Below are 22962 nucleotides of genomic sequence, written 5' to 3'. Positions count from 1 at the left end.
TGCCACAATCTGTGACACAGGCATCATCATCATTGCCATCAACATCAATCATCAATCATCATCATCAATATCTTCATCTTCATCATCATCATCATCATTATCATCATCACCATCATCATCATCATCAATATCTTCATCTTCATCATCATCATCATCATCATCATCATCATCATCATCATCATTATCATCATCACCATCATCATCAATATCTTCATCATCATCATCACCATCATCACCATCACCATCATCATCATCATCCCCACCACCATCACCATCATCCTCATCATCATCATCATCATCATCATCATCATCACCACCACCATCACCATCATCATCATCATCATCATCCTCCTCATCATAATCATCATCAATCCATCATCATCCTCATCATTATCACCATAATTCTTCACCATCACTATCACCACCATCATCAACATTACCAAGACCACCTCCTCATCATCGTCATCATTAACATCATCACCATCATCATCCCTTTTGTCACCATCATCATCAAAATTCCTTTCTTTACCTTTGCACATTCCAGAGGGATCAAGAAAGAATCCAGTACCACAATCTGAGACACAGGTATCACCTAGAGGATACTGACTGCTACTACTCCCTCCTGAACACTGAAGGCATCTACTACCTTGGCCCTCAGGATTGGCAAAACATGTACCACACTCAGCATTGCACTCTGAAAGAAAAGAAAAACCTCAGTTTAGCAGGGATATGATGAGAAAAAGATAAGATAATATATGAAATGCTGTTTTAAAAGTTCTTAAACAGCGTAACCTTAAATGTCAAGCTCAATATCACAACATATCACACAATCCCTCTAATATATTTTATGTTCATGAAAGATATATAATATTGCTGTGAATTTTAATCTTGAGCCCCCTTATATTAACCGGTTCGTCCACTGTTACCATTTTGCCTAATTGCCATTTGGTCTAACACCACTTTGTCTATATGATTACATGAACTGTTTATGAACCAAGTATTCATTTGACAAAGTAAAAAATGGTAAGTATACAAAGTGGAAATTACACTGACCTGGCATTAGACTAAATGGTAAATAGACTAAGAGGGCATCAGATTGAGAGTCATGTACACTAAACCACAAACCAAATTGGAAGTAGATCAAAAAGGTTAAGCCTATACGGTACTTGCTGTTGTTGTTTTAATAAGTTTGATGATTTAACAAGTTAGTCATCAAACCTGTGAGCTTTGAGAAATCTGTATAAAGCGTCCTGCACATATCAGACTTCTGATCATTATAATAATCATTATGATAATTATTATCATTAGACTATCTGAGAAATAGACAAACTGCACTGAGTGAAAACAAACTAAAATACTGACCCTGACAGATTCCAAGAGAGCCTGGATACTGAGAAGAGCTACAGCCAGGAGTACAGATACCACCCTGTAAGGTATCAGGACCATTACAGGTGGTACACTGATTAGAGTCAGGTCCACTGCAAGTTGCACAGCTTGGATGACATTCTAAAGGAAAATGAAGGATGGTATCATAATCATTTATGTAATCATTACTACATGTATGTCATCTACAGCATCATAATCTTCATCATCACCTTCATCAGCAACAGCAGCATGCAGTAGCATCATCATTATCATCATAATCAAAAACATCATTATCATCATCATAACCAACAACATCATCATTATCATCATTCATCATCATAATCATAATCAACAACATCATCATTATCATCATCTTCATCATTATTTTGATCGTCTTCATCATTATCTTCACCATCACCATCATCATCATCAAAGACTCTATGATTATTATCAGCATCATTACCATCATCATCTCCATCACCTTCATCACCAACATCACCTTTATTACTCTCCTCACAACCATCACTTGCATCATCACCATCATCATCATCATATTCATCATCATTATCACAATCATGATCATTACAATTATCATCACCATTACTATCATTATCATTATTATCTAACTCATCTTTATCTAATCTCACATTTTTTCACCTGATAAATAGATTATCCAATAATTAGTCATACAAGGTTCCATATCGTACTATCATTCAATGATTGTTCTTCCACTCCTATAGACCTGCTTCTATTCTGGGCCCCTGTATCAAGCTTGGTGATTGATCGTGGGGTTTACATCTATGATTGATAGCGTACGATCAATTGCCAAACATCATGAGTGGTACTGTTCTTTCAGTTTTTTCCTTATTTTTTCAAGTATCACAGCTTCAACTTTAACTTTCAAGTTAATTTGATTTTGATTTGTTTTCTGTTCTTCTGTATAACAATGAAATATGGTAACACAAATATAACAAAGAAATGTTGACAATGAATCAGAATTATACATCACTGAACATAAATCACTTGCGGAAGACAAATTGTCATTGTAAGCAAGTATGCTAAGAAGATGACAAAACATATGAAATTGAATAGTGTAATGATATTGAATGATCAGAATGGATGACTTACCAACACATATCCCATCAACATCAACTTGTCTCTCATTGCAGCTTCTGACACAGTATCCATGGTTTAGAATCAGAGGAGGGCGACATGACAGGCAAGCATCGATGGGTGAATCGGAACAAGTCAGACACGATGGATTACATGCTGGAGGATAAAAGAGTATAATATAAAGTTCAAAGTTCATACAGTCTATTTTCCACATTCGCATGCATAAAAGATGCCAAGAACATCATTAAAGTAGGAAATCTCAAAACATCAGAATACAAATTATAGTAAAATATAAATACTTTGATCGTAAAAGAACCTCCTAAATCATTACAATACTATACAGAAAAAAACATAATACATAGAATGTGGGGAGAGCAACAAAGGTCCAAGACGTATCGAGGCTGCTTCCAGAGCCACATGGATATCATATCCTACATGAATCAAATGCTGCAACATCGACCAAAAATATTCTAGCAATGATGAAAACCAAACGCTCATGATGAAAACTTTCTTTGCCGTGATGTCAATGATGGAAAACTATGCTATCCATTACTGATGTCACAATTCATGCAATGTCTCGGAAGGTCTAGGAAACCTTGGGGGTTTTTTTTCAAATCAAAATTCTTATATAGAGACGTATTGATATCGGTTTCTTCCTTTATAGTGGTTCTCGATGCGGAATATAAAGCACATATTCACCTCTTGATTTCAGGTGATGAGGCAACTATCACTTCCTTAGCAAGCTGGTTGTACTTGCTACCTTTCTGAAGCAAAGCTGAGGAAAGATAGCTACATCCAGCTTGCCTTCTTTCATAAGAAGGTTCCATCAAAGTGTCTCACCAATCATGTTTCAATATTTTCTGGAAAAGTGACATCTCAATTACTTACGCAAACAGATGCCATTTGCACTGGGGAAGTATCCCTCAATACAGGTGGGTGAACACGCCCCTTGAACCTGCCCCCTGAAAGGTGGTCTGCTCTGAACCATCTCTGTGGCTGCTCTACATGATGTACAATCTGTTGAGCTTGGACCTTCACATTGATGACAGGAGGGGTCACAGCCTGAACAGGTTTGGAGGGAGGTGAAGAAAGTTTTTAAAAAATCAGTTTCCAAACAAAGAACATGCAACATGAAATTTGTTAATATTAAGAAATACCACTTTGCAAGCATGAACAAATGTATTCGAGGTTGGCCAGATTTAAAGAAATAAAGAAAAAACAGGTACATTTAATTATATAAATTAATACATGTGGTGTTAGGTCCACATTCCATATAGTTTTTCTGTAATCCAGTATCATATCTTATTATACATAAGACCATACTCAAATAAAACTAATAGACTACATCACATATTGAAATTAAACTATCACATTAAATAAATCCTATGAAATCAAGTGACATTTCATGAAATATTACATTTAAAAAATTACTTCTTTCTTGAATAATATTTTAAATCTTCAAACAATAATTGGTCTCAAATACATTCCATGCTTACAAAAGATATGTTCTCCTCTCAATCCTTTTCCTGTGACCTTTGAATCCTGTATAAGTGTGTGTGGGAGTTTTTTTTTTCAATTGAAACAATACAACACAAAAATGAATACCAAATCTCTTTAAACTCACTTAAACACTGTCCAGCCTGGTTAAATGTTCCAGCAGTGCAGTTGGTGAGGCAGTAGCCATTCATGAGGACAGACTGACCAGGACATTGGGTGCATTGGTCAATCCCTGGACCGTTGCAGGCAAGACAGGCCAATGAACAAGCTGGAAAGAAAACATGAAACAATGCAATCAAATAAAGTCCAGTTAAGAAGGTTTTTACTTGAAGAGGATACACATCAAAATGAATCATGTGTCCATGGTTGTCATACTTTCTCTCTACCTTGATTTCTGTTCTCTCTTGGTTCCAAAAACACTTAATATACCAAAAATAATATGGAAAATCTTTTGAACACGAACCAAGCACATTAACCATTTACATGCTGATGTTGCAATCTTGCACATTTATACAATTAAATTCAACAATTTTAATAATTACCTTTTCCCCCTTCCTTCAAATTAGATAAGTTAATGAGAGGCAATAGTTCTTGGATAACATCTATATAACAATAAGTATTGATTGTGCAATATAAAAATCTTGATTTAAATACAATAACATGGAAACAATTGTCAATATCCCCCCAAAATTAATAGTGTGCAAAGAGTTACAATATCCATATGTGTTTATAATTCCACTGAATACATTATTTGTATAAAGATATATCAAATCCAAATATACATAATGAAAACAAAGTATAATCTGTACAAGGAAAATACTTATTTTTGATTACCTAAACTGAAATTGTTAAATGGCCTAAAATACCAAATTAATAGGTACCAATACCACTCTCATTAATGTGCCCTTTTCTACATGTATTTTTCCTACATTTATGTTTTGTTTATTCTTATGTAACCAAAGCCCTCTATCTTTCTGCTTTTCTCATTCAAACTTTGACCAGAATAATTCCTCCTTCTTTCACCATGTGACTACTATACCTTCACAATGTCCGTTGCTTGATTGATAGTATCCCAGGCTGCATTCATCGACACAGACGCCATCTTGCAGGAAGTGATTCCTAGGGCAGGTCACACACCACGGACTGTCTAGAAAGCACAACTGACATGACGGGTCGCATGCTGTCAAGTATTGGGGGAAATAAAAAGATATTTTTAAATTTGATTATTTTCATTTATTGTTATATTGTTATTTTAACCTTTTTTCCTTTTTTCATTGCACCTACTTGCTTCTCTAGATTATTGTTATCATATTTTTTTATACTTTTATTACAAAAGTAAATAAAAGGCCATATAGGCCAATTAATCCCACAAAAATATTGAAGAAACTCAAATACTCACGATAGCAATGATTTTCTCTTTGATAGAATCGTCGACCACACTCAGGCACACATCGATTGTCTTGTATCATATGACTGGAGTTTGAACATGTTATGCAGTCTGATGCCTTAGGTCCTGTACATGCAGCACAACTTGCATTGCATTCTGGGAAAAAATACAATAATATAATTACAAAGATACCAATGTTATTCAGTCAAAATTACTTAACTGCATATTTCCTTAAAATCTTGTTAAAAGTTTTATCACAACGTTAAGTATTGTTTTAATCTCTGCCTATTCTTCTTTCTGACATTCATACTTCGTTTGTGTAACACCTTCTTTCGGTGCTCCCCCTTCCCCTATATCATATATTGTGCAATGTTTTGCTATTAACTGTTTGTATCTTTATTCAAATTTTACTCTGTACAAATCGTTATAATTCAGCCTTTGGCTGCTATATATGTTTTTGTTAAATAAAAACCAATTGTCTATTTTTTTCTATATATCTCTGTATCTTCGAATTTTGAATACCCCTCTCGATCTATCTATCTACCTATATATTTATCTATATTTCTAACTATCTTTCATTTATCTATCTCCATATCTATTGATAATGCACACATGAATGTAGATTCTTCTTTTTTTATTAAGTATTTTTTCCTCTAATTTTTGACAGGATATAGAATAGACTCAACTGACAAAGACTGTAAACATTTAAACCACACATACCACAGCTGAGAGTCAGCCCACACAAAAACCACCATTATCTACATACCACATGGAACATATACTGAATAGACAAAAGTACATGAAAGTATCTGGTAAACATCTCATGATGTGTAGGAACATGAAAACAAAATTCTTTATATTTTGTTTTCCAATGACATCAATATCTACAAACATGGCAATCAAGTAATTATACAAATTGTTGAAATAATAAATAATTTCATTGTGGTACCAGTCAAATAAAAAAACATCATGTATATATGTACATAATTAACAAACAAAAACAAATTGAAGAAAAGTCAATAAAGGCTCCTAAAAAAAAAAAAAAGGAAGTAAACGAAAGATAAGTTACAGTGAAATATTCAGCTGTTACTGACTTTTATTGAGGTTTTTTTCCGGGACAGAGAACTTATTTCATTTTGCGTTCATGAACATAATTATAGATATGAACTCCTTAATTTTCTTATTCATTTGGGAGACAGAGGAGGATCATAAATAGAAACACATTGAACAAATTATTAAGGAAAATGAATGATAGAATAAAGAAAATCAGATGATATAGAAGCAAAACACAGAGAAACATTGAGAGGTATAAGAGGAAATGGAAGATAAGAATTGCAATTAAAATGAAAACAGTAAGAAATAATGTAGAGATAAAAAATAAGGATAAAAATTATATATTACAAAGAGCCGAGGAAAGTGAAATTATAGAAATGAAAAGAAGAGAGAAACTGTGAGAACAATGGAAGAATATGAAAAATAATAGAGCTGCAGTTAAAACACAAACATCATAAAAGGATCAAAACAAGGATATATTATGAATAGTTGTGAAAATTGTAACAGTAAAAAAAAAGAGACATTGAGCAAAATCACAGGACATGGAAGTCAAAAAAATTACAGCTAAAACAAAAACAAGAGAACGGACCAGAAAAAGGTAGACAAAAAAAAGAGGAAGAAAAGGATATATTATGACATGGATATATCCTTGACGAGTGATGACTTGAAACCATTCATATAAAGGGTGGATTTCTGGTTGTAATTGGAATCTTTATCAGAGAATTGAGACATTATCTTTGCAGGTTTAGGGGTCTTGTGCTCCTGCCAATCAATGCCAAAATAAATGTCATAGATGTTTTAGCTTATTTTCCCCGTGCTCCTCTTCTGAAAACTCTTTCTCTCTTCCACTTTGCTTTGTAAATGTTGTGTGGGTGGTTCATTTCCTCCCACTCTCCCCCAATTCTTACTCAATTTCCTAAGGCAACGATCATCCCCCCCCTCATAATTGTCAGTTATTGCCCCTCTCTAGCTCAAGTTTTATTACTATATATTTTGTTTGTTCCTTTTGTCTTTGTTACACACCTAGTGTATTTCTTTTCTTCTAATCTACAATCAATATACATTTGTAACATTTTCATTGAATTTCCACTCTTCCTGTCTACTTTGTATTTCATGTTCTTCTAATTCTCTCTTACCCTACCCCTTCCCCCACCCCATCCCCTCACTCACCCCTTACCTCACCGCCCCCCTCCCCTCTTCAATTCACACTACATACTATCCTGTTTTTCTCTCTAATGTTAACCTCCATCGCTACCCCCCCCCTCCCCCCCAAAAAAAAAAAATAATAATAATAATAAAATAAAATATGAAAAAACACCTTTTTCTCTCTCTTTTTCACTTGATATATACCACTTTTTCAATTGTTCTTCTTTGACAATCTTTATACCCGAACTTCATCTATCTACCTTTCAAGTCATTCTGTCCCTATTGTAAGTATTTCAACCCCTCCCCATCCTTCCCTCTTTCTCCCCATCTCTCCTTCTAGCACCATTCAAATTTTCTTCCTCCTTTGTGTACCTTTCACATTTCTTTTATACTACCCCCGCCATCCCCTCTCACCCAGCAGGCATCTCTCACTCTGTCACATTTCAGAGCATCTTCCTTCTTTGTGTATCTTTCTCAGGTCACTCCATCCCTTTTGTTTATACTTCATACCCTCTCCCATTTCCCCACCTCATCTCGTTAAACCCCCTCTGATCCAACAAGCCAGCCAGACTTCCTCTGGGTAACCCCATCACACCCTGAACACACAAGACCCAGTCAAAACAAGCCCTTCAACCGTCTAACCCTGACAGATCCAGGATCTTGAAATAGAGGGGGCGCAAATAGCTAATAAAGGAGGTGACAGGTAAAAATTAATTCTTTATTTCTTTGTTTGGGGGGAGGGGCTACTTTTTGCAAATTACTGCCTAAACCTGCAACACAGGATAAGCTTTACATTACAATGAACAGGGATATTACATGGTACCTTATTCAAGTTTCCAGGGCTACTTTGAACATTTTTTGGGGGGCCCCTAGCCCCTGACACACTATTTCCCTGGTATATAACAATTTTATCTGATTTAGCTAAATTCATATGCACATTCAGTGGACAATTCTCAAAATAAAGAGGGGGGTGTGTGCCCCTTGTGCCCCGGCCTGGATCGCTCCTGCATTTAAACTTGTTTTTGTCTACATCTGATCACCTCAATTCTTGGCCAGCGTGGGATACTAATTAATTGAATCAAATAATCCATAAATCAGCTCAAATAGGGCTGACTGAGTACTACAGGGTATAATTATTCTACTGATGTATTTTCAGATAAACATATTGCACCTCCCACCTTGTAAAATGATTTCTGGCAACAGTAAATGGGATACAAGGCTCAGACAAAAATATTTTACATGAATACATAAACTTCAAGACAGAAAAAGTATTAGATTAAGATATCTTCTACATGTATCAACACTTCATTGATATTAAAATTTCAATTGTAAAAAAGTACAATGCACAAACAAATCCTGCAAGTTTTAAGTGTCTGGTTATTTATCCTAATGGGGTGTTCTAAGAAACTCACATTCAATTGCAAATCAATCATAATTAACAAAATCAAAACAAATGGACTCTTCTACAAAATTCAGTTGCAACTGAATGAAAATCTACAACATATTTGCAGCTAATCAAAGGACTTTCCCTTGATATTGGACTTCCGCTTGTCAAGAAACTGGAAGTAAGTTTCTTGCAATACCCCCATATGTAAAAATGAAGTGATAGCTTTAATTATTTCTAAACTTGGCTTTATTGCTTTGTTGTCAAATTTTCTATTTTTGATGTTTATACAAATGGAAGGCTGGTATTACAGTAAATAAGTTTTGAAAATGAAATTAAATACCTTGACAAGTGGTATCAAACTGGAAGAAACCAGGTCCGCAGTCAGGAACACAGCGCCCCCATTTGAGCAGGTCGCCTTCCCTGCATGCCGTGCAGTGGTATTCCGTTCCACCAGAACACATAGAACAACTCTCATGGCAGGCTACGAAGTGGGAAAACAAAGACAATGATTACAATATATGATGCACTTACCACCTTCAGTGTATCTGTATCTAATGCTATTTTCCAATTATGAAACACTAAATTGACTATTATATCTTGTTTCTCACTAAAAGTTTGATAATTGTTCATTTTCTGCTTGATATTAGAATGATTATAATAAACAGTTCTTGTATAGTGCCTACCACATTATGACTAGAACGTCGCTATTCCAAGGGACTTGGATATTATTACCCTGGCTTAAGCTTGGCGGCCGTAGTTACTTACAGAGCACATGCATTTCAAGGAGTAAATTCCAACTAGGTACCCATTTAGCTCACCTGAGTCTAGTGCAGCACAAAGAGGGTAAATTTCTTGCTGATCGAAGAAAACACGCCGTGGGAATCAAACCCACGTCCCTCAGATTGAAAGACGAAAGACTAAACCAAGAGACCACAACACCCCAACAGAATGAACATGCCATCAAAGACATCTACAATTATTTGCACATGAATTGGAACTCTTCTAATGGTGATGAATGAAGAAGCAGACTGTAATAAGCCTCATTACTTACCTTGGCAAACCGTCTCAGATGCCTTGAAGTAGCTTGGTCTACAAGCCGATACACACTGACCATCTTGTAACAATCTTCCTTGACGACATGATGTACAGCCAGTGGAATCACATGATATACATTCTACAGGACATTGCACTGTGAAAAAAGTTATTAATAGATCAGTTTTCAATATACTGACTGTACAAGTTATATCATTACTTTTAACTCACTAATGGTCCACAAACTTACATCAATAACAAGCAGACTATATGATTTCATGACATTTGCTCTGGCGACAGTTGCTCTGGTATAAATTCCACACACTATTCGACTGACTAACTTAAACCCTTTATTTGACACTATACCTTATCCTTAACCTAATATAAAACCCCATTGCAACCCTTACCCTAAATCTTAGATGAAATAAAGCACGGAGCAACTGTGGCAGGAGCAAATGTCGTGTCACCGACTTAACTGTTTTTGTACCGGAAGAATATGTTCTTGTTAGTAGCACCACATTATTTCTTTTTTTGCTGTCAGCGTCAGCAAATTCAATATTTGTATGTATGTCAGACCCCCTATTCGTGAGGCCATCTTGAAACAATTTCTCACAGCTTTGTTGTTCATATGAAAAGATGTCATGCTCTCTATCTATCATGACTTTTAGCATTTACAAAAGAAATAAGGAGGAAAATAAGGTCAGATCTAAAAAATGTTATTTTTTTCACCCCCCTCCCTGATCTGGGTTATTGATCACAGGATCACAACAAAAATCATCACACACGTCATCCACAATGTAATCTATTAAATCAAATTATCAAATTTTATTTTATGATTAATTATTAATGCCAATTTATGCATAAAATTACAATTTGGTTATATACATTTAGATATAGTTCTAGAATTGTCAAATTTTGTATTACATTTTTGAAGACTCTTTATTATTACATTGAAAAATGGTGGTATGAAAGAAAAATTCCTTTGAAATTTGTTTATGCATTTCTTGCCTTTTTTACCGTTTCTTGAAAAAGTTGTTGGCGATACATTTCCAATCATACATAGCATGATATTAATTGGTTTAAAATCAATACAAAGTAGAAAAGGTAAACTCACCGACAACACATTGGGGGCAGCAAGATTGTGGACTACTCTGAGGCACTGTACCAACAGGACAAGGAGGGCAGTCAACCCTAAAACAGTTAGCTATACCATCCATACAGTTACAGGTCCTACAAGGATCTGGCTGCCAGCTCTCATCCGCCTACAAGGAGGGGTAAGTCAAGGTGGTAGAATGGAGATAGAATGGATAGTTATATCTCAGGAAATTAATAGCAATCATGAATTCTTCATCATTTAACAAGGCAACAGGCCATTGTAGTGAATGCCATGGTACATTGTTGTATACCATCTCTATGATTATTGCATCATAATCATCATAGTCATCACCATCCTCCTCATCCTTTTCCTCTACTTCCTCCTCTTCTTCGTCTTCCCTCTCATTCTTCTTTTTCTCCATCCCCCATCTCTCCTTTTTCCTCCCTTTATTCTCCTCCTCATCCTCTTTTTCCTCTTACTAATCATCATCATCCTCGTCGTCGTCATCATCATCGTTGTTGTCATCATCATCATCATTGTCATCATCATCATCGTCGTCACCATCATCGTCGTCATCATCCTCGTTATCATCATTGTCGATGTTGCAATTGTCATCATTATCACAACCATCATTACCACCACCACCATCACCATCATTATCATCATTATCAAATGTTTAAGGAAGGTGAATGAGGAATACTTACGGCATAGGTTATTCTGTTATGTATGCAATATCCCTGAGATATATGGCACTCTGGACAACATCGGCCATGCTTGTGAACTAATGTCTCACCCTGTCATTCGGGGAGGAAAAGAGAAAAGAAAATGATTGATTATAATATTCAAATAGAATTAATAACCAAATGTAATGTCAGAATTCAATTTTTTTTCTCTAAAGCTACTAATTCTTTCTGAATTAGATTAATTTGCATTGTAGAGGCCTGACCAAGGTTTTATAACAAAAGTTTACAATCAATACATAAATAGCAATACCCATTCAGGATCATTGTGACATGCTTATTTTGTTCAAAACATGGTCCAGGGACCAATCAGAGTGGTTCTTTCATATTTGCAAACCTTAGTGTGATATACATGTAGCCCAGGTTATATTCTCAAAGGGCTAACATTTAAATGTGGCATTTCATGACAAAATTACCCTTTTAGCTACTGAAAATGCCAACAACTTGTTAAGAGTACAATTTTTTAGATGAATCTCATGTAATCTTGAATTTAATGTGAATGCAATTATTTTCAAACTTATTTGGTACAGATTAAAACCACAGATAGGTGGGCAAGTTGTTTATTTTCAATCCGTTAATGCATACAAATTCCTAAACCACAGGAAAACCAGAGCAAAGGAAGTTTTTACACTCTGATGCATTTGATTAAACATAAGAGAAAATCTCATTGTTTCCTCTATGTCATTCTGGTTTTTTAATTCTATCCAAATGTTTTTATTCATCTAGCAAATTTGAGGCAGTAGAAATTACAAGGGAAATTAGATTATGCTTGGGGGGAATCCTTACCGGAGAAATGATGTCAAGATCATGTGACTTTACGGAAACTTCATTTAAAAGGGCTTCCACATTTACGTCAGAAAAGGTAGGAGTTTTAATTTCATGTGTATCAATGACTCAGTGCTACAGATTGATAGTTTCACAAATGAAATCCAAATATGTAACATTGTAATAGTTTTCACTCTTGAAGACAATAGTTTTGTATTGGATACAATAACATGTACATGTATATGTAAACATCATAGTTGATAACTTATCAATGCACTGCACTGTATGGAGTGTTTCCAGTAGTGAGTGATCTCAAATCTTTAATAATGATATATAGATTTTTAGATTTATCTCAACTTCATTCTAATAATAATTACAATAATCTGTTTTTGAATAGTGGCATAACAGAACGACATCTCTAAGTGCTTTATATTTTTGTAGGTAATCAAAGTGATCAATTTTTTTTGCTCAAAGGATCATACTTTGGTACAAAGTAATAGTGGGTTCTTTGATTTAAAGCAGAGATCAAGCACTCAAATTAAATCTTGACCACAGAATTTGAGTCACTCTGAATGACTCAACAAATTTTGCCCATATGGATAGAGATTTCAATAAAAAGCTGTGAAGAGAACTATCTATATCAGAGTAAAGGTGCATCAGTGTAGTAAACAAAACAACCACAAAATTTGAGACTCAGGGGGGGGGGACAAAAATATAGAGACCTTTGATAATGCCAAATATATAGGAAGCTTTCAATTTGTGATTTGAGGGATAAATTGGAACTGTTTAAACCAGACTGAATCATTTAGTTGGCTATCTCCATAGCTTCCTCTTTCATGTTCTCTTTGTCTGTCTCCTTGTTTTTGTCTCTCTCTGGCTATCTTGATCTCTCTCTTTATTTTCCTCTGTAGCTTTCGCTTTAATTACCTTCAAACACTCCATCTCTTCATTATATCTTTCTGTCTATCTCTCAATCTCTTCCTATCTTCCCTTTCTCTGTGTATTCTGTCAGTCTCTTTCTCACTCTTTCTGTCTGTATATCCCTTCATCTTATCTCTTCCCTATCTGTTTTCAGCCAATATTTTCTCTCTGTCACTTCATCTCTTCTTCTTCCCTTTGTCCATCTTCTGTCAGTCTCTGTCATTTTACCTATTGATACCTTCATCCCCCATCTTCTAATTCTGTATTCTTGATCTCTTCATGTTCCCCCTTTGTCTCCTTATCTCTAAGTCTCTTTCTATCCATTCATCTCTTCATACATGTATATTCCCTTCTTATCGGCTGTCTGTCTTCTGTCTCTATCTTCTCTCTCTCTATCCATCTATCTCTCACTCTCTTCATAACTTCCCTTCCTATTTTCTCTCAATATCTTTCCTTCTATCTCTCCATCCCTTCATCTCTTCCTATCTCTCTCTTCGTCTCTTCCTTTCAGACTGTCTTCTGTCAGTCTCTTTCCCTCTATCTCTCTATCTCTTCGTCTCTTCCTTTCAGACTGTCTTCTGTCAGTCTCTTTCCCTCTATCTCTCTATCCCTTCATCTCTTCCTATCTCTCTCTTCCCTTTCAGACTGTCTTCTGTCAGTCTCTTTCCGCCGCTAGGCAATCCAGGAAGTGGAAAAGAACAGACTGTCACACAAAGGTCACTGAGTGAGTAATAGACAGACGTTCATGAAAACCGGTAACAACAATGAGTCTCTGAATTGCCCTACAGCACTTGTTTATTGAATGGTATTCCTAACAGATCATTACCGATGGGTTTTATGGTGATTTATCAAATGATCTAAAACCACATCTTTTGTTTGATATTGCTACATGGAAGTATAATCATTACTATGCATTCAACTTTAATCCATTCACAATTCACAATGACCATCTTTGTAACATTTGTTATCTCCTTGCCTTCCCCTCCCTCTGTACATTTCTATTATATCTATTCCGGTAATATAGTGTAGTATGAAAGTTTTAAAGAAGGAATACATTTCGGTTTTTAGTTTTTTTCATCATTTTTTTTAAGTCAAATGCACAGACCCTGTTCAATCTTCCATGAACATATCTTAAAAGAATATATAACTTGGTAAATATTTATATAATTAAGCTCAGATACGGGTCAGAATTCAACCAAAATTGTGGTCATGGTTGAAAAGAGAAGTTGATTTTATAGGTGCATGATTGAATTATAATATGGAAAGTTAATGGGCATGTAGAAGATCAATGGATTGGAAAGTAAATTACACCAGCTCTCAAGAAGCCGGTTAGTAACAAACAAAATATACTCTAGTAGTGTCAACAGCGCTTCGCCTTGTAAACTCACCTTATTTCTGTTACATACAAAACATCCAAGAAAAAAAATTCTTTATCATTTTTTTAGGAAAACTTACTGACAAAATAATATGATAAATAAATGAGATAACATTTTTAAGCTTAGATTCTGTATTTTCATATTACAAAACGAGAGAGTCAGAATGTTCTTTTCTACTGCCAGTGGACTTGTGAAATAAAGGAAAATGCAAAAGAAAATCTATGAATATCAACCATTCTAAGTTACTCCATTGCAGTGGAGTAACAAAAAGTGGCAAACAGACAAAATAAAATAGCCGCGCCCACACAACAACGTTTTGTTATGGGCCAATAAATTCAAGCAAAAAATTTTGAGAAACCCTGCTCGCTAATCTTCTGTAGTCCTATTTGATTGATACCATTCAAAATGATGATATCACATGAAATTTGATGACATTTAGTTCTTGAACTGATTCAAAGTATTTTGCTGTGTGATTGTTTTTTCGGTATTTCACAGGTCCATCAGCCTGGAATTAATTGTACTGGCCGGTCTAACATTGAGTTACTAAGGCTGCCCGTCACCAGTGGTCTGGTCGGTCAACTATCCACAAGCCATATAGGCCTATGGCCTTATTCACAATGCTATGAGGGTTAATACATACCTCTCTACATTCTGTCCTGGAACATTCGGCAGGATAGCATGCTATCAGACCTTCTTGACAGAAACAGAATTCACAGTCAGTCACATTCCACATGTCACCTGTATACCACCGAACACCGTCAACATCACAGGTAGCTGAAACAAAAGGTCAAAGGTCAATGCTATCATTTAACAAACTTTCCTCACCCATTCTCTTCTATTACAAAAATGGTTTCTTATTTCAGCCTCGCATTAAGACATCCAAATTGACAAGTACACAGACACAGTTTGTATGGAAGAATAATTGATAATGGTTTCAATATTTCAATACTTAGAAAGGTTCCTTTTTTCTTTCAGTCTAAATTACATTAAGAAATCCAAGTTTAAAGGTAGCTGAAGCACAATGTCAAAGGTCAATGCTATCATTTAACAAACTTCCTCAACCATTCTGTTCTATTACAAAAAGATTTCCTTGAGTCTGTCTTGCACTAGGAAATGTCAATGTATATAGACATGTGGGGTTTTGTAAGAAATATTGAAATAAATTTCAAAATTACGGCGCAATTTTAGAAATGATAGATCAATGTCAGCCAAAGCAAATCAGTTACACCCCTTGATACAAGAAGCCTAGCGGTGATCAACTGCAAAATTGCAATTAATGGCAAGACATACACCGTATCATTGATCTGGGGACTTCAAATAGATATGCAATTGATCAAAAGTTTGCCATATAAGAGTGTATGGGCACTGGTGGGTGTTTCATAATGTTATGCACAACTTTACGCAGGATCCAAAATATGATCTCAGGTCCTAACTCAATGTCAAAGGTCAATGCTATCATTTAACAAACTTCCTCAACCATTATGTTCTATTACAAAAAGATTTCCTTGAGTCTGTCTTGCACTAGGAAATGTCAATGTATGTAGACATGTGGGGTGTAACACTTGGCATGAGAAAGGGTTACCAAATGTGTGTAAAGTCATTCGTATCTTACAAACAGCTTTATGAAACACCAACCTGAACTGATAAGCTGAACTTATTGAAGTTTAATACGCCATTCATTATAAATACATAAAAATAAAGATGCATATTTGTTGAAGGGTTACATTTAGGTAGCACTTTATGCATTTCAAATTTACTAATGGGGGAAAGGGATCCAACAATCATAGACATCATTTTGTTTTTGAATAATGAAAGGAATATCATTTTATGGAGATAAAACTGTTTACAAATCCTGCTCAATTACATGCTTCAAGCAAGTGGTTCAGGAGAAAAACACAAAGTGGCAAAGGTATTCCAAACCATTTTAATCCATTATTCTCAACTGCATCAGTTGTTTATAAACATTTTGGATTCAGGGATTTAATGCTCTGAGGGATTAGTTAATTCCTTGAGAGCGATAATCCAGCTTAACCAGCTTCCAATCCACCCACACATTCTCAAAACAATTCTTGGCAATCTTCTTAAACTCAATTTTTAGTTGTAGTAAATCCCCAAAAGGTCAATGCCACCATTCCACTGCATTACTAGATTATATGAATGTGTATGCATGTCTCTATTTTGTTGGCCAATTTTTCAAATTTTTACATAAAGTTTATCTCGATTGGATGCTCGATCAGAATAAGATATATCTGAATGTGTGTTTTACATTATATATGTAACCACTTTCTCAAGAATGATATAGACTTAAAAACTCAGGATATGATCACTTTCTCAAGCTTTCTGATGCTCAATCAACAAATTCGTTAGAAGTGCTGAAAGGTCAATTTCAAACAAAATTAAAATCATTACTACAAAAGGGCACTAGATACATATACTTATATCAAAATTTTCATACAGAATAATGCTTGGAAGTAAAAGTATTCAAAGGCTGATACACATATAAGATTGGTATATTAGATGATTCTCAAATAATTCACATTATTGTCACTTTACCAAATATTTAGATGGGATAGTTCCATGTTTTGTTTGTCTGATTTTATTTTATATCTGTTCATATATAATTTTCAGCCTGGAGTATCCTTTTTATTTTCTTTTTCTGGCTTCTTCTATTTACCTGCACTTGATACACATTCTGAACAGCACTGGTCATCTCTACGTATCCTTTTCTCTCCCTGAAAATACATTTTGAAAACAAAGGATATAGAGTGAAATTTATAAACAACAAAATACTAATTGCCAATGTACAAAAATTGGCTTTTAAGACCAATTTGTACTTAGTGTGTGTGACATAACATGAAAAAAGTAATAAAATTATTACAAAGTGCATTCATAGATTGACTATTTGGAATTCATTCAAGAATATGATCTAAAAATGAAACGCATAATTCACCAGGAAACGTCTTTGTTCTACATTTGTTTTAGGGTTTCTATGCCATGATTCCAAAGGCATGAGGACAATGAAGATAGATAAGAAAACAAAAATAACATGCTGCAATATATTTGATACATACACAGGAAATGGGAAGTTACATGCAGTCACGACATGAATATCATGTCAGGCAGGGCCGACATTCCACTTGGATACACTCTACATCCCTGCACCTCATTATATTATAGTGGCACCTGTTTCATCTCGTTATCACATAAGAGTTTATATGGTTCATTATTAAAGGTTTCTATCATATCTGCAAGTTCCTCATTTTGATGAAAAATACATTTACTCCTTTTGGTTTGAGCAAGGCCCTAATGAAATTTGAAAGCATATGGATGTGAAGTGATACATTGAGTAAGTGGGTAGGATAGGTTTCTAAATGAAATGATGTATTGTAATAACTAATGAAAACTCAGTTCATGGTGTTCAGTACACTGTTGTTGACACTCTCAGGATTGAAGATAAATGAAAGTAGTTACAGTAAACACTGACTCTCAGGATTGAAGATAAATGAAAGTAGTTACAGTAAACACTGAGTTCATGAGAAAGTCTGAAAAACCAAGATTAACTGTCACTACACCAGATAATTGAAACTGAATCTAACTGAACTTGATGAAATCAAGATATCAAAGCTGAAAAACAATCACACAGAAGGTTACAAACACATTGCTTTGAAAAATGGACTCAACATTGTGCTCGGAAATCATGTTTGTTTAGCTGATTTCTCAACAATTACACAATCTCTTCAAGACTCCTTTCGCACGTATTTCTTATTCATACATGGACACTTGGGTTGTCATTTGATTTCATTAAGAAATCTTTACAACAAGTGGCTTTTATCTTTAGAGCGACAGAGTCACATCAAAATAATGACGCACACCTTACAGGCGTGAATTATGGAATGCCCAAACTGAGGAATAAATCAAATTAAAGCAAGACTTGAAATTCATAAGCAGCAGATAAATGATAACTTACAGGTGCACACGGGAGGTTGTCCACACAGGTCTCATCAACACAGCTGACAGAACCGCTTTTACACAGGCAATGTGTACAGACCCCACTCTTCCACGTTTGACCATCCTTAAAAAAGATTAAAATACATAATTCATCCAACTTCAGTAGATGGCATTGTGTAGGGGGGGAGGTGGTAGAATATATTTCTATTGAAATTTTCATCTCATGCGAAGATATGGGGCCTAGGAACACATTGTGTGTATACATGAACCTGATGTGTAGGGAGGGAGAAATACATTGATATCTAAAGTTCACTTTGATTGACCTAACTCTGTGCTGACATTATCGGAAGCCGTACATCAACATTTTGTTTACATTTTATATTTCTTTTTTTTTGTGTATACTTCATTTGCTGTATTCTTTTTGATAGTGATGAAAAATAATTTCAATTGTTCTTCCCCGATATTTATGAATGAACTGAGCACCTAAATGCTGAAAAAATGGAACCTCTGCTGTGAGAGATCAGTGTCACATGTGGCTACTCATAGTTATACCAAAACCAGGGGCCTGTAACACAAAGGTTGGCGATGGATTGAAAGACGTACCTGGTAAACAGCGCCATCTACTATACATGATCGCCCCACGCATTCTGGACAGCATTTGCCTTCCGATACTACTGCTTCTTCATCCTGTGACATAGACAGATTCAAAAAGTAATGTTCATTGACATTTGTAATAAGTTATCAAAATCCTTGCATCTGATTGGCTCAGATCAAATTTGTCCGTAAATATCATTGATTATTTGGTAAGTGAAACACTCCCAAGAACATTTGTAGATATACAGTATAAATCTACTTAAATCTTATTAACCAATATTACATTTAGGTTTGTTTTTTAAATCTAATGATTATCTTTATAGGTCCATATTTTCACTGAAGTCTCATTTCTTATCTACCAGTTTATTTCAGCATGTCTGTCATGAATTTCTTTGTTAACATTAAACATACATATGCTATCGTATAAATTGAACTTGATATTTCTCTGTATTTTCTCTTAAATTCATTTTGCAAGTTACCTTTGACAGCATTATTCTATTAGCTTTAAATAATTCATTTATTCTTTAATTAAAACATTGAATGGATTTTACTGTGTAACCACATATCAAAGCTCTATGGTTAAAATCAAATCTCATTTACATTCTGGTGATTAAAAAACACAATATAATATGAAACACATATCTTACCTGAGAACAAGTTAATGTTGGGCAATCTGCAACATAACATTGTGACTGGCCATTGTTACATACACACTTAGCACATTTGACTGGTGACCACTGCTCCCCATCATGATAGCTGACCCCTCTATCAATACACGATCCTGTAAAGAAATGAGAATCAATACCAGTCTTCATACTTTCAAAATGTACCAGCTTGTAATTGTGATAATAATGACAATGGGCATTTATATAGTGCCATCTATATAGAAATAATATATTCTGTAGCAAAATATTTATTATTTATAGAGTAACAATGACCATGATGAAAATGTTATAAATTAAGAGGAAGATGGTATCATGATATCAAAGCAATACTGACTGGCCTCGGGGCGATATGACATATATCGCCCAAACAAGATTTATATCGCCCGAGTCGTAGAAGAGGGTGATATCAATTTAGTGAGGGCGATATATGTCCTTTTGCCCCCAGGCCAGTCAATATTGCTATTATTAACCAAATCAGGTATCTAGAGCAAAAATCATTAAAATTCAGATATTTAAGAGTTTAAGGATGGGAATATATTTTTGTCATGTTGAGCAGACTGAACCTCTGAACTTTACTATTGTGACTTTAAACTTATTGACCGACCGTTTGATCACAGTCATAAGCATGCAATAGTGTATTAAAGTTGCCCTGCTCAGATGTTTGATGCGGTTAATATTAATAATTATAGCACATTCTTCAAGTTTGAATGATAAATCTTATTAGGTCCACATTCCTGTTCTGAATCAAATTTGTTCGTCCATGTCACATGATATCAGATAAGTGTTTGCATCACCAGGGCTCTGTAACACAAAGGTTTGCTATCAATCGCTAAATACCAATGACCAATCAAGATCATCGTTGCATGCACACTCTGTTTAAAATACTGACTGTGAGCCAATGAGTGCGGTTCTTTCATATGTGCAATTCATCGCAAACCTTTGTGTTACAGAGCCCAGGCTTACCCAGAAGAGACAATAGGCTGTTTTGCATGTCAGCGACGCAAGAGCTCCAAATATTTGTCACCCTTTTTTTCTTTTTGGGCAGAATGATAACTGTGCATGCTCTTTGAAATGTAAGGAGCTCTCACAGAGATTTGCTTTTCCTTGTGCAATCATCTTTGACTAAAATGACGAATCATTTATTAAGAATACTCATAGAGAAGGGTTATAATAGACCTTATGCAATGATGCCATTAGCAATTTGACAACCAATCATAATGCCTTTTAAGAGGACACACATGACCTTGCACCCTTTACAAGTGATTGCTCAAGACTGAAGTCAATCAGAATGATCACGTATGAATATCCTCTAGCAACCTTGCTTGTCCTCTGAGTGAGGGCGTGCTTCGGTCTGTGTGACATCATGTGCATATTAATGTCTATATAGGGTGATTCCATACGTGTCGTGCGGGACATTTAGAGAACATTTGACAGTTTTTGACAAGAAAAAACAAAAAATATTCCAGTAACTATAGGTGGTCATCAACTACTACCAGAGTGTAAGAAAAACCAAGACTTAACATGACTTGAATTCACATCCTGTATAATACAGATTAAAAATAGTAATGTGTCGTACGGACGCAGAAAAAGTGGCTTTTTTAGAAACCTCAAGTTTGTACTCAAAAGTCTGTGAGTTGGGCAGATAAATTTCATAGAAACTGAACTCAAATCGACACTCAATTACCCAAGAACAAACACATTTATAAAAGAAAGCAAAATAAACATTCATGAATAAATAAAGCAAATAATAATTTTCGAGAACATTGTGGCGTACGGGACATTCAAAATGTGTCGTACGGGACATCTCTAAATTGAAGCCAAACTTTCTTACTTTATGTCACTTTGACTTCTTCAATTACATTATTTGGCTGATGATAATGATAATTCCATCAAACTAAGACATTCATTAGGTTAGAAACCGCTATTAGGTGAATATTTCTGTCAATATATCATAAACAAAATAATGTGTCGTACGGGACAATTGTGTGTCGTACAGGACACTTCTGTGTCGTACGGGACACTTGTGTGTCGTACGGGACACTTGTGTGTTGTACAGGCACTTGCGTGTTGTACTGGGCAGCCTGAATAAATAAACATGAACTTTTTATCAATCAGAAGGAGCATTACCCCTAAATTCTTGCTTATTTATGAATAATCTTTTAATAAGCAGTCATTCAGGACAATACAATTAAGTAACCTCAATATATACAATTGGGAGCAATATGTTATAATTTTTCATGATGGGAAATGTACAAGTGTTCACAGCATTTTTACGAGCTGAAAAACTTCAGGTTTTGTGTGAAGTTATATTTTAGGGAACTAATTGATGATTTCCAAACACTATTTAAACAATAAATGAATGAAACTTTGTATAAATTATGGGGCTAAAATGATGATGTTATGATTTTTTTATATAAAATGTATATCTACATGATATATGTCACAACTGTCACCTTTTTTGCTTTTTTTGGTAACAATTTTTTTCTAAAGAAATGCGGTTCTACTTTTTCAAACCCATCTGCATTTCATGAAACCATATGGTTTGTCTTATTTTCCAGATTTTTTTACATCTTGAAAAAAGTAAGGAGTTCCAGTACTGTATATAAAAAATAGTGATCATCAAGGGAGGTCCAAATAGATGATCATGATGATTGATATGTATTTTTTTACATCTTATAATAATTCCACATTAGCATGCAAAAGGGGGTCATCTTCCAGGCTAGGTTGAAATAATTATAAAAGTTTTCTTTTCATGCTCAATGAAAAGAAATTAACCTGCTCTGATCAGTGAAAATCACCAGTTTAGCTGAAGGGATTCACAAAAGAATAAGCCTACATGAAATCAATTAAAATGTTTAGAATCACCTATTTCATGTT

The 22962-nt window shown here is 34.9% G+C and overlaps 1 protein-coding gene across 1 annotated transcript in view; it reads right to left on the bottom strand.

The window, feature by feature from the left end:
• Positions 1-22962, bottom strand: part of LOC121431623 (extracellular matrix organizing protein FRAS1-like) — an 84695-nt gene that overhangs the window by 41782 nt on the left and 19951 nt on the right. Inside the window, 16 exon segments of the mRNA XM_041629208.1 lie at positions 530-694; positions 1363-1506; positions 2494-2634; positions 3367-3540; positions 4103-4243; positions 5015-5155; positions 5375-5518; positions 9289-9429; positions 10000-10137; positions 11095-11242; positions 11781-11870; positions 15519-15652; positions 17553-17610; positions 18846-18950; positions 19430-19513; positions 20068-20201. Coding sequence (XP_041485142.1) covers positions 530-694; positions 1363-1506; positions 2494-2634; positions 3367-3540; positions 4103-4243; positions 5015-5155; positions 5375-5518; positions 9289-9429; positions 10000-10137; positions 11095-11242; positions 11781-11870; positions 15519-15611 — 1660 coding nt within the window. The 5' untranslated portion in view covers positions 15612-15652; positions 17553-17610; positions 18846-18950; positions 19430-19513; positions 20068-20201.

Source organism: Lytechinus variegatus, chromosome 18 (genome assembly GCF_018143015.1).
Source record: "Lytechinus variegatus isolate NC3 chromosome 18, Lvar_3.0, whole genome shotgun sequence".
In the NCBI taxonomy this organism is placed as follows: domain Eukaryota; kingdom Metazoa; phylum Echinodermata; class Echinoidea; order Temnopleuroida; family Toxopneustidae; genus Lytechinus; species Lytechinus variegatus.
This window is presented reverse-complemented; position numbering and strand designations above follow the sequence as displayed.